The sequence below is a fragment of the Chelonoidis abingdonii genome, chromosome 2, assembly GCF_003597395.2.
Source record: "Chelonoidis abingdonii isolate Lonesome George chromosome 2, CheloAbing_2.0, whole genome shotgun sequence".
NCBI lineage: Eukaryota > Metazoa > Chordata > Testudines > Testudinidae > Chelonoidis > Chelonoidis abingdonii.
Genome location: NC_133770.1, coordinates 218,208,372 through 218,221,786, shown reverse-complemented (window position 1 = coordinate 218,221,786; position 13,415 = coordinate 218,208,372). Strand labels below are relative to the sequence as shown.

The window sequence follows — 13,415 nt, the reverse complement described above, 5'->3', positions numbered from 1 at the left end:
ATTCCCGAAGACGACCAGGAGGGGGCGCTCCCAGGTGAATCTGCGCGCTTACAGGCTATCTAGAAAAGAAGCGTTGAGACAATTTCAATACAGTTCATGTTTCATAATATACTTATACAACAATTGTGAGCTCAGTGAATTAACTCTAGCAAAGCAACTCCAGATATCAATTGTTCATAGTAAGCAGGATGCCAAATGGCATTAGGAAATTTTTGAGCTCTCTATCGTTTTAAATCTAAAAAGTGTGTCTAAAATATTTTTTCTTCTAACTGGAAAGTACTATCTTGATTGAAGTTGTTTTAGTTTATCTTAGATAAGATAAGAGTCCTACAGAAGAGAAGACCACATCTTCACCAATCATAACACTAGAACACAGTGATATGATTATAGCACTAGAACCTCAGTGATAAAGAAATATGCCCAAGTTTGTGCAAGAGCTGGGGTGGTGGTTTTTTGTTTGTTTTTTTTTAAACGATGCAACACAAGTTCCCCAAACACCACACTTTCCTCAAAACTATTTTTATTCATTCTTCATGAGAACAGGGAAGCATGAGTCATAGTATAGTTATTGCATAGAGTCCAATCCTCCTCCCCAAGCATGAAGTATAATACTTCGTTCAGTTCTATTAGTGGTAGAAGTTAATTTAGTCTACCTTGTCATTTTGAGTGAAGTATCCTATAGAGCTGCTATAAGAATATGGAAGAGTTAAAAAGATAGGTAGAATTTATGAAAAAAGAACAAGGAGTACTTGTGGCACCTTAGAGACTAACACATTTATTTGGGCATAAGCTTTCGTGGGCTAAAACCCACTTCATCTAATTCTTCTCCAATGAAGTGGGTTTTAGCCCACGAAAGCTTATGCCCAAATAAATGTGTTAGTCTCTAAGTGCCAAGATGTCATTCCGTTTTTTGCTGCTAAGACTATAGCACGTACCATCTGAAACCTGTCACCACATGTGTCTCGTAAGACAGATAGCTATAGGGTTAATTTGACCTGCTAAGGGTTTACAAAGGACAAAACTGACCAGAGACCAATCAAGAAACGATTTTCAAAGTGAGGGAGGGAACTTTGGTGTGTTTTTGTCTTGTTCTGTGTTGTTCTCTCGCTATGAGGGAAGACTTTTTTTTTTTTTTAGCTTCCAGCTTCTTTCTACCTTCTGTTCCCAAGTTGTGGTACAGAAGGAAAGCAATAGTTATATTGTATTTTGATTACATGTGTGGATGCTGGAATGTTTAAACTGGATATCTTTTGAATAAGGCTGATTATTCATTTTTTTAAGTAAAGCCCTGTGTAGTCATCTTGATGCAGTGATCATGTCATGTGTTTTTCTTTCTTTTTATATAAAGTTTCTTTTTAAAACTTGTTGGATTTCTTTTCCTAGTTAAGGCAGGGGATAGGAATTCTGTGCAGGACTGCTCTCATGGAAGACTGGGAGGGGGAGAAGAGGAAGGGGAAGACGTCCTCCCTGTTTTGTGTTTCAAGGATTGAGCAGGAATCTCTAGTAACCCAGGTGGAAAATCTGGAGGAGTAAGAGCAGGAAGGAATGATATTCCTTTGTTGGAGCTCAGGCATCTAGTCTGGGGTCCCCAGGAAATTGGGAGAACAGGAGTTTATCAGGTACTCAGAATCCTTTGGTGGAGCGAGGATAAGATCCAGCTGGTATTAATGCTTGGAAGGTTCAGCTAAGCACCCAGATTCTGACGCTAGGTACAGATTGGACAGAGGTATTACATGGTGGCAGCGAGTGGGAAAGATAGAATCCAGAAGCCAGTAGAATTTGTTTCTCTTTTCTCGTAGGGCTTTTTAGCAGAGAGAAAGGTTGGGTTTAAAAGTAGCCAGAGAGAATCTTTTTTTCTGCTGCTTCGAGCTTGCATATTAAGCAAGGAACGATAAGGGACATTAGGGTCTATGTTAAGCAACAGAATTCCATTGGGAACAATCCCAGCAAACACTACAGATAAAGTGCTGTTGTTTTGGTTAATTACTATCAAGAGTAGCAAAAAAGAAAAAACGAGTTGCTAAGCCAGAACCCAGAAAACAGGAGACAACAGCGTTCAGACAATAACACCAGGGGGCACCAAGAACAAGAAACAGAACCATGAGTTCAAAGGAAGCCTGAAAAGGAACAGCACTCAACATAGCAGACAGTGCAAAAGTGACATAGAGACGATGACAATAATTAAGACCGAACAAGAGCCCATGAGGCAGCCCAAAAAGAGATCAAGAACAAAAAATGCCACCACCAAAGAAAACGAAAACAGGAGCAATCAGCCAGAAGAAGAGACCAGAGGAAAAACACCAACAGAGGGAAAACAAGAGGAGCCATCGCAGGCACGGATTAAACAAGCCTAACCAGAACCAACCACCCTAACAAACCCTGCAATAGTTTCCACAGCACAAGAAATTCCCAACTACAAAGGCAGTATGACACTGAGACCTCTTAGAAATTGAAAGAGCTGCATGGGTAACAGCATCCTCTGAAGACCCAGTAATGTTAGATGAGCTGAGGTCCATCCTCATGACCTCTAGCAAATGGTGTATGAAATGCCAAAGGACAAGGAAATATAAAGTCAGACCAATGGCCAGATAGCAGAAGGGGAAACCACCGGAACACGCTCTCGCGTTCAGACCAAAAGAACCAGATGGGTCATTTCCCACACACGCTACTACGTGGAAACATTATGAACGCCTGAATATCAAAAAGCCAAGTTCAATCATTGATCGAACTGACCTCCTCAGAAAATGGAGCTTCTGGATGGTGTCCTGAGACATAAACACGGTCACCAAGATGGAAAACCAAAATCTCACCAAGCGGGGGAGATTGGACCAATGGATGAAGTGGCAGAAGGCAGAAACTACGTAAAAGAAAAACGCCCAGGGGCACACCGACAATCCCTTGATCACCGATGGGCAACCAACCATCACCTACAACCAAGGACCAACGACACCCATCCATCCTTCACGTCACCAGTCTCCATGTAACTTACATTCAACCATGACCGTTAGCTGTGAAGATAGTATAATGTAATGAACTGAGACATTAAAAGCCACTGCCCAACAGAACCCCAACCGGTGCCACCATTACACCACCGTATCAACAAAACCACAGGCCAATACCTCTCAATCCCCTTGGAGCGAGGAAATTGAGAGTGGGGGAAAGAAGATTACCTGCGTGGAAGAGAAACGGGAAAGTGCAGCTACCACAAATCTCGTGGATCCCCAACATCACCAAAGCCAAAGTGACAATTTACCCTCATGTAAAGCTGTAGAATTACTACAGCTGAACTTCTCCCATACAAGGCTGGTCCAGAAATGTGAACTTTTGCAGTCTATGACAATTATTCCCACTCCCATAGCTTCTGGGGAAATGCCCACGTGAACAGCCAAGAGAGTGGGAATGGTTAACCAGCCAAACAGGTCAGCTCCAAGACCACTCTGTTCTGGACCGTCCCACAGGACCCATGTGTACCAAGACCACGAGGAGGTGATCAGATCCATGCAACGCGAACCAACACAGCACCTCACAGTCCAGGACCGGAACTGAACAGTTAACAGCACCATTAGTGCACCATCTTCAACCCAAGGCCAGAGGGGCACGGAAAAATAGAAGCTCACAGACACCATACTGAAAGCTCAGCCAGAGCCTGAATACCCAGGGCACCACAGAGAGCGTTCACGGAACTGGAAACAAATACATACCTACATCCACTTCAGAGGACCCAGCCAATCCACATCTGAGGAAGAACTGGTGACCCAGCTAATGAACAGGTTCCAGAGGCAGAACGATAAAAGCCTGAGAAATCTGGTGGCCACGGAGCAACCCACCACCTCTCAGCTCTTCTAACCGATCCCAGTTTGTTATAGACCAAGGACTTTTATACAAGGAAATTCTTTGGCTTATTACACATGCAAAGTAGAATTTATGGTTTAACTTCTTGCCTCATCAAGTTTCAGTAGAATAGAGACTGCTTAGACTGCAAATGATATACTAACCTGCAAAAACTGCAAACCCCCAAATGAAGATTAAAACAGAAAGAGCAGAAGTGAGTGAATTTCCTAATTTACATTATCAGTCATACGTGTGTTTAAGCAGGAAGTCAAGAGATCTCATCAAAGAGCTACAAATAAACTGCTACTACTCAAGCATTCATATGCTTTTCTTTCCTCTGGTAACTATGCTTTCCTGATCTATACAGAATAACTTTCAAATATCTAATTGATGTGGTGTTAAGCAAAGTGATGGTCCTAAGTAGAATCTTACAAGCTAGTGTGTACTGTTCCTTTGGGAACAGCAGGCCTGATAATTCAATGAGTATTCAGTGGATAAGGGGCTGGAGACTGCAGGGAATGCTCTGAGAACCTGGGAGTTGGTGTGTGCCTATCATTACCTAATAGAACTTTTCTTTTAAAGCCAGGTAATATACAGAATACTAAATCTACAGGGCTATTTGCAGAGCAAGAATTAGAATCAGCTTAAGTGCATAAAGCAGTGAGCCTTATTTATGATCCACGATTTTTAAAACACATTTAAAACTATCTAAAGACAAAGTTTGTTTCCTTTAACCTGCATAAGATGGAGAAGGCGTCCACCTGCTGCTGTCTCCCCATCATCTTCACAATCCTGTAAGTATGTCTGTTTGTCCTCACAGTATATTCTGAAAACAAGCAACAGTATTAGAACCTAATCCAAAAATATCTATCACTTAATATTTTTACAGTATGACACCCTGGCACACCCCAATATTCACCACTGTTATGTAATTATGATGTTTTATACAAAGTATGCCTTGTGAGGTATCATGCTAAAAGTCTTGATCTGCTAGACAGTAATATCTCATTGGATCGTATGTGCTATCATCGTATGTGAAGTTATGAAGTTTGGCTATGTGTGTGTTACTGAAACATGTTGTGAAGTTGAAAACACCCACAAGCAGCCTTTCAGGTACAACAGTAAAAAGGCCAAACAACATTAATAGCTTGTTGAGGAAATGCACACAAGCACAAGTATTACCCCAGGAACTGTGTACCACAGTTCTCAGAAATAGCACCTCACAATGGGAACTATTTGACCAAGGTCACGGCAAAAGAGCTTTCAAGCAAGTGAAAAGAAGATATAAAAGGGGGACAATGACATCATGATGGTACCTCACTCTCCCTCGAAACACCTGAGGGGCAAAGACTGAATTGTGGAAAGTGATGGTCCCAGGCTTGAGGGATTTTTAGCCTGTGTATGAAAACCTGCGAAAGCCAAGGCAGCTTGTGCCTTAAGAATAGACCAGTCTGTTTATCATCAGGGTGAGAATCTGCTAATTCATATCCTACCTATCAAATGTGTTAAGCTCAGTTTGCGATTTTGTTTATTTACTAAGGTAATCTGCTTTGATCGTTTGCTATCACTTAAAATCTATCCTTGTGTAGTTAATAAATTTGTTTTTGTCTAAAATCAGTGTGTGGACATTATAACTTGGGACAGAAAACCGATGCATCTCTCTCTCTCCACATTGAGGGAGGGGGCAAATTTTATGAGTTTACACTCTACAGTTCCTTGTGCAGCACAAGATGGTATAATTCTGGGTTTATACTCCAGAGGGGAGTGTGTGCCTTAGCAACTGGAAGGTGCCTTAGCTGAGCCTTCTTATGCAGAGATAATCTCAGCATGTGTGTGTGTGTGTGTGAAGCTGCAGCTCAGTATGTCCCTATCTGTGCGTATGCTGGTGAAAGAACAAGCTTGAAGAGCTTGGCACCTTGTCACAGCACCACAGTGAAAAAGGAAGCCCAGGCTGGTTGGTAAGGCAGGCTCAGTGGTACCCTAGTTCCAAGTGGCACCCCAGGGGGAACCTATCACGTACAGATTTACTGATCTCTTCAAAAACTTTCATAAACACTGTGTAATCAACAACTTTGTTTACGAAGGACATCTGCATGAAAACAGGATTCCTGTTTCTTAAGAGCCCATCTGTAGGGACTGAATGTCTCAGGAGGTTGGTAATGGAAAGCACAGTTTTTTCACTTCTTGGACACTGGCTCACATCATCCAGGTCAGTAGTGAGTTATTAGCATTTGATGACTGTTCTGTCTGATAGGACTAGGACTCACACATGGACAGAAACTTATCTGAAGTCCCAGGCTAAACAAAGAACACCCTCATCAGAGTTCTGCATTTATTTACAACTTTTTTAATGTGACCAAAATAAAACAAACTAATAGAATCTGTGGCCACATTCTCTATATGCAGCTCAACAGATTTTAAACACTAAATCAAATAATACAAACAAACCAGCTCTTATCTCTCCCATGAGAATACAGAATAAAAACACACCTTTTTTCCTATGGGTCCTCTGCAGAATGTCAAAATGTTATTTTGAGAATACAAAGGTTTGTGGTTTACCCGAGTCTAAGCTTTAAAGCACATCACAAACATTTATCTGTACCACAGAACGAACATTTGAGGAGTGTCTACCCCTGTTTTTACAAAAGCATTAACCACATCAGGTTAACAGGCAACCAATTAACCTGAGATAAAAACTCTAGTTTAAACAAATCCTTAGGTTCTGAGGCTAACTAGGTTTAGCTGAACTGAATTACATCACAGTACAGGTAGAAGTTATAGATCAGAAAGGGAGTCTCAAGTCTGGTCTACATGGAAAACATACATTGGCATAGCTACATCTCTCAGCAGTGTGAAAAATCCACATACAGATGTAGCTAGGCCAATCTAATCCCTGGTGTAGACAGCACTAAGTCAACAGAAGAATTCTTCCATCAACCTACCTACCAGCTCTCAGGGAGGTGGATTAACTACAGTGATGGGAGAACCCCTCCCGTCGCAGTAGTGAGTATCTACACTGAAGCACAACAGTGGTGCAGATGCAGTGCTGCTGCTGTGTTGCAAGTGTAGACATAACCTTCAGAACTCTAATAAAACTATTTTTTACATCAGTGGAGTCATGATTTCACTGTCAATCTGAAAGTACGACTGAGATTTAACTCAGATTCCCCCGGCCACTCTTTGTCTCTGGGGGGCTTCCCCCGCCTCCAGGAACAGCTCTGGGGCAGCATGTGTCATGAGTAATGCTCAGATTTTGTCACAGATACAAAATGGGGAGGGATGGTGGTCCAAATGGGCTGCTGTAGGGGGCAGGAGGCCCTCACCACACACCATGGCTGAGCAGATGTGGCGGGACCCCTCGCCACCCACTGTGGCTAAGCAGCTGCAGAGGGGCTCCCACCACCCGGCGTAGCCAGGCAGCTGTGGAATCCACTCACTGCCCACCAGAGCTGGGCAGCTGTGGGGAGCCCCACTGCCTGCAGTGAGTGGGAGCTCTGAGTTCCCTGTGCTGGGCTGGAGCTCCAGGGTCCCCCTGCTGCCCAGCATCTAGGAGCTGCCTCCTCTTCCTACCATTTTGCTCTTTGGTAGTACCACCAATAGATATAACTGTCTAGGTCAGTTTCCATGCATGGTGTTTCAGATCACTGGCTTCTCTGCTAAGACTGCCAACAAGGGATAACTGTTAGTATCAAATGTAGTGATGGCGGTTTTTGTGATGTGGATCTGGACTGAGATCAAGTCATATATGAAGCCTATGTGAAATGAGTTTAGGATAGGTAGGGCTGCTGGTAGCACTCATTAAGGTTGCCCAAAACTTCTCATATTAAGACCTCATTTTCAGTTACTCATAACTTTGCCAAATTTTTACCATTTGGGTGAAAGTTTCCATGGCAGATGTCTGCCTCTGGCTGAATTTTTTTGGGAAAATTTCAGTGAAAATGCTTCATCTGCTTCCAAGAACGAGGCTAAGAAATAATACTTTTTGCCCAGATTCAAAAATTCTGGTGACCTTTTTTTTTTTTTTGAGAAGTTCTAGTATCCTCATGTTTTGGAGAATGGACTTGAAATTTGGCAGAGGACTGACTTTTACATCAAGGATGTACTTTTTGTCATCCTCATTAAAATATGCCCAAATTTGGTCAAGATATAAGCCTTTTAAAAAAATCACAATTTGCACATGTTCAGCCTTAGACATAAACGGCAAAACCTCTGAAGATTCCATTCACACTGGGCATACTCCAGCCCAAGGATGAGCAGAAGTTTTATGTGCAACCTTAATTCATCCCTCTGGTGCATATGAATTATGATATAGTTCTTAATAAAATGAGGACATACTATCATTTCCACAGGATCCGTTTTATTCAGTGCACAGGATGGACAGTACTCAATGACTGACTGTTCAATATTTTGTTTCATCCTCATTGTTCAGTGTGTGATGCTAGGCCTTATTTACTGCACACTATTCAGATCCTGCTATGAAGACAGGAAACCTTAATTCTGGTATTTCCTAACTTTTCAGTGCCTGACTTTGCAACCTTAAAAATGGTTCTTTTAATGTCTTTTTTTTGCAAGTCGTATACATAAAATGTATGTTTGTGTGTATGTGTTTCTCTTTCTCTCTCACACACACAAACACATAGTTTAACAAACACACACAAATCTACTGGAGTGTCTTTTTGGAAAACAGGAAATAACCCTGCATGCAAATATTCAGCCTAGAATATTTTATCATCAAAATAAAATAAATAGAAGTGAAGACGTTTAAATGTAGGCCAGGAAAACAGTTTATGGGATGTTTTACTTTATATTTTATTTATATGTACAATAGAGTAATTGTACATTATCTTCAAAGCAATATGTCTCTAATGGATTTTGACCATGGAAACATGGCTGAGATAAAACATTGTTGTCTGAGTACCATCCACACAAACTGATTTTAGACATTTCCTGAGTAGCTTTTAAATATACTGTTCTCTATGTCCCTCTTCGCCATGCTTTGTTCACATGTATGTGGTGTGTGCAAGTGTGCATGTGTGTGTGTATATTTATGTCTATTCCCACTCTATTCTTCTGGTACCATACTTATTTATTATTTGTATTGCAATAGTGCCCTGGGACTTCAGTCAGGGATGGGGGACTCATGCAGATACATAAAACAAAAAAGAGGTTCCTATCCCAAAATGTTTACTATCTATTTTTCTTTCTATTTTCATTATGAATTAGTGGACTCTGCTGGAAGGATTGTTTTCATCCAATAGCATTCCAAAGGTGCATGAGTATATTCAGAATGATCAGTAATTTTCAGACCATATGGAATCAGTGTGTACACTTTTGACTTGTAGTTGTAGATCACTCTTAGGCATTGTTTGAATCCAAATGCAGTGTAAGAAAATTATATGACCCCATAACACAATTTCTGATTTTTATTTTATATCTGTGATCTTCATGGTTTCTATGAGCATGCGTACTCATAACAAAACTTAATACTCTTAATGTATACTTAGGGTCAAAGTTACTGAGGCTGAAAATTCTCTACTCTTCACTCACCTGTATGCATATATGTTGTGGGTAGCGCTTGCTATTTTCTTATTCTCATATAATTTGGCAAGAACCATTTTCACCTTGGAAAAACAACAACAAGGTTTGTAGGCATCATTTGTAAAGGATCTGTATAAGAAGTTAAAATAAACAATCATCTAACATTAATCTTGAATTGTTTTAATGTATCAAAAGAAACTGGTGTTTAAAAAAAATAAGTAAACTATCCAACATAGAAGAATAGATACTTCTCTCCCTATATTCTCTCAATCACCCTGATTCAGCAAGGTACTTAAGTATATGCTTAACTTTAAGTACAAGATGGGACTAGTCAGAGGTTTATGTAGCTTGCAAAATCAGGGCCTATAAGCATTTCTAGAGCCCTCATCATCCTAGAATTTAAGCACTATAGTCTACTGCATACTCCCTTGACATGCAGGTGTAACTGTTGTAACAAAGTTCCTCCTCTACCTTGGTGGGTCCTGCGCTTACTGGCGGATTTGCTCACCTCAGTGATCTTCCCCTCTGGTGGAACCAACAATCTGGGTCAACTCCTCCTGTGTCTGATCAGGAGTTACGAGGTTTGAGAGGAACTCCGGGTTCCAGCCCAGGGCCCTGTGGATTGCAGCTGTCTATAGTGCCTCCTGTAACAGCTACAACTCCCTGGGCTACTTCCCCATGGCCTCCTCCAAACACCTTCTTTATCCTCACCACAGGATCTTCCTCCTAGTGTCTGATAATGCTTGATTGTCTGATAATTCCTCAATCCTCCAGTAGCACACCCTCTCAGTCTCTGCTCGTTGCGCCTCTTGCTCCCAGCTCCTCACACGCGCTTCCTCTCCTCTGGCTCCTCCCCACCTGACTGGAATGAGCTCCTTTTTAAACCCAGGTGACTGATTAGCCTGCCTTGATTGGCTGCAGGTGTTCTAATCAATGTCGCTATCTCCACTGCCTTCTAGAAGGATCTTAATTGGCCCCAGGTGCCTTGATTAACCTGGAGCAACTGCCATTTGGTTACCATGGTACTAGGGATTTGTTTAGCCTGGGGCTAACATACCTGTTCCTCAGTACTTTACTGTAGCCATCTGGCCTTGCCCCATCACATTACCTAAAGCAAGCAGTGGTGATTATACAGAGCATGATGTAAAGAAGATACAATAATTTCTTTCTATAACATCAAAGGTGTTTACTTCTGGAAGTTAAGAATGAATTTGATGATATGTCTCTCCTACATCAATATGCAAAGCACCTGTTGTTCACATTGTTTGTGCAAAACACTCACATAACATATGGGATGGTCTTTAGAGTTGCACATTACACAAGTTGCACAAGCATAAATTTTGAAAAATCAGCAGATTACTAGAATTCTGTGATGTATTCTGGGGACAACGTGAGGAACAGTACTAATGTTTTCTTAAAAGGTGATGACCAGTTCATTCAGTTGAGCTTCATTTATTCATAGAGCTTCACTCCGAGTTGAAAGCATTTAAAATTGCTTTTGTAAATCTGAAGGAAGCAGATTTATCTCTTTTAACACATAACACAGTATGTGAATAGTGGAGCCAGGCCATCTCTTATTGACTATTGTTCCAATTGAGCATACTGTTCACATTGTAAGAAACTGATAGGCTGAAAAGGATAGACCTATTTAAATATATAGTATTGATGACTTTATAATGTTCTTGTTTTACTGTGCAGAAAAATAATCTCTTAACAAGTTGATATGTTTTTAACAAATAGCACTTTTTAAAACATTTAGTAAATCAATATTAGTTCCTCTTCTGTGTCTAATTAAACAAACTTGCAATTGTTCTGCCTTTATCAACTGGGTCTAGCAAAGAAAAGAGCTTTGCTAAAGACACTGTTTTAGTAAACAATGCATGATTAGTATTACTTTAAGCAAAATACTATTAAAGTTGTGAGAGCTTAAGCAAGCATGCCTGGCAAGCAAATTGTTAATTCAAAAGAAAAAATGTCTGTTTAGAGTAATCAATATATAGCTTCAATATTAATCGTTGCAGTATGGTGCTATTCCCATTTTTTTCCACAGTGAAATCAGTAAATGCACTGCAAAAATAGATCTAATACATCTCAACAAACCATTTACTGCATCTCGGAAGAAAACGCTGCTTCAAAAACCTATTTTCCCTCAACAATTTTGTTCCTTTTTAAAAAACATATGTTGAAGTACTATTTATATCACTTTACATACTTTCAGAGCTTTGTCTGAATGGATGCAATTAAATTATATAATGCACAAAATCACCAGTTTTGAGACTGCTTATCTAAAATAGAGCATTATTTATTATCCCTCAGGTTCTCAAAAGCATGTAAAAAAGGTTCATTCTAAAGAACCTTCAAGACACGCACATAAAACTAGGCAATCAGATAATTTTTTTGTAATCCATGTCCTCTCTTTATTTCCCCTCCCTACTGATCCTACTTGTTGCACTTTTTTGTATATTCAAAACTGTAAGCTACAAGAAGCAGAGAACCTAACTCTTTATATGTCCATCAGGCACCTAGCAAAGTTTTAGAGAACTTGATAAACAGTAACAAGGTGAAGGTAAAAAGAGGGAAAATGGGAGCACTCAGTTATCACAAAATCAAGATGTTGAAAATAAAATTAATCAAAGAACCAAAGGACATGAAAAGAAATTCTTTTGAATTGCTCACACTGCAATGCTAGGAACCTGGGTAATAAATCAGAGAAATTGAAATTGCTAATTTATGAGCAAAAATTCAGTCCCATTGATATTACTGAAACCTGGTGGGATGATCTGCGCAACTGGAATGTTAAAATCAATAGTTATAAGCTATTTAGAAAGGATCGAGTGAGCAAAAGGGGAGGGAGAATGGCACCCTGTCAAAAATAGCATTACCTGTTTCCAAGTCACTGATAACTCCGAAGAAACTGATCTTAAATGCATTTGGAACAATGTTCTAACAGATAAAGCACAAGATAGGGTACTAGTTAGTGTCTGCTACAGATCATCAAATCATACTAGAGACAGACACATAAGGAGTCAGTCATTCTATCTACAATGTGTAGGAAAAAAAGCAGCATGATCATGAGGGACTTCAATGAGAATGACATATGTTCGTGGTCTTATGCTGCCAATACTAAAACATCCTTAGAATTTCTAAACATTATAGATGAGAATTTCTTCACTCAAAAAGTGTTGCAACCAAGGAAGACCTTGCCCTAACAGATAAAGAGGAACTTATCACAGAAGAGAAGGCTAGGGCAATAAGTATGACACTGACTTGTCCTCTTTGATCTTGCGTAAGATTCTGCATATCAGTGAAATGGGCAGAAAAGCATACATGAGTGTCTTGTTCCACGGAATGAGGAACGCGTCTCCGGGGGACGTGTTCCGGAGTCCCATTCTGGAGCAGAATTTGCAGTTTTGTGATGTGGCAAACAGTGCCCCAGTGGGAGAAGAGTTGTCACAGTATCATGCGGTGCATTTCCCATTCATGTTCTTGTGAGAAGTGTCTGCTGAGTGTATGGGTGGTAGTGTTCTGACACCCAGGCAGATAGGAAGCAGTGATCTCTATGCAATGTTGTATGCACCAGTTCCATAGCTGGATGGCTTCTGTGCACAGGGAGTGCGATCCTGCCCCTCCTTCCCCCCGCTCCCTTCTGTTGACGTACAACATACATATCTGACTGCTCTAAGCTCTAGAAGATTTATGTGCAGATGCATTTCTGACAGGGACCATCAGCCCTGTGTTCTGCGAGCTCCCAGGTGTGCTCCCCAGCCTATCAGGGAAGCATCTGTCGTGAGCATGAGCACAGGGGAATTTTGATAGAAGGGGATGCCCGTGCATACGTTTCCCAGTTTTGTCCACCATTGCAGGGAGACTAATACCTTTGCTGGAGGAGTCAGCATCATGTGGAGGCTGTCCCTGCTGGGTTTGCATATGGAACTAAGCCAGTCCTGAAGGCACCTCATATGTAGTCTGGCATATTTGACCAGGAAGGCAGTGGCCACCATCTGACCAAGAAGCTGCAGGCATGTTCTTGCCTCTACTCTGGGACA

The 13,415-nt window shown here is 40.9% G+C and overlaps 1 protein-coding gene across 4 annotated transcripts in view; it reads right to left on the bottom strand.

Annotated features, from left to right (window-relative positions):
• The window catches only part of IMPACT (impact RWD domain protein), a 62,643-nt gene that overhangs the window by 8,643 nt on the left and 40,585 nt on the right, over positions 1-13,415 (bottom strand). For all 4 annotated transcript variants that reach the window (XM_032799024.2, XM_032799025.2, XM_032799023.2 and 1 more), the window contains 2 exons: positions 9,379-9,452; positions 4,567-4,657 (listed from right to left, as the gene is read on the bottom strand). In XM_032799024.2, the coding sequence (XP_032654915.1) occupies positions 4,567-4,657; positions 9,379-9,452 (165 nt within the window). The remainder of the gene's footprint in view (positions 1-4,566; positions 4,658-9,378; positions 9,453-13,415) is intronic.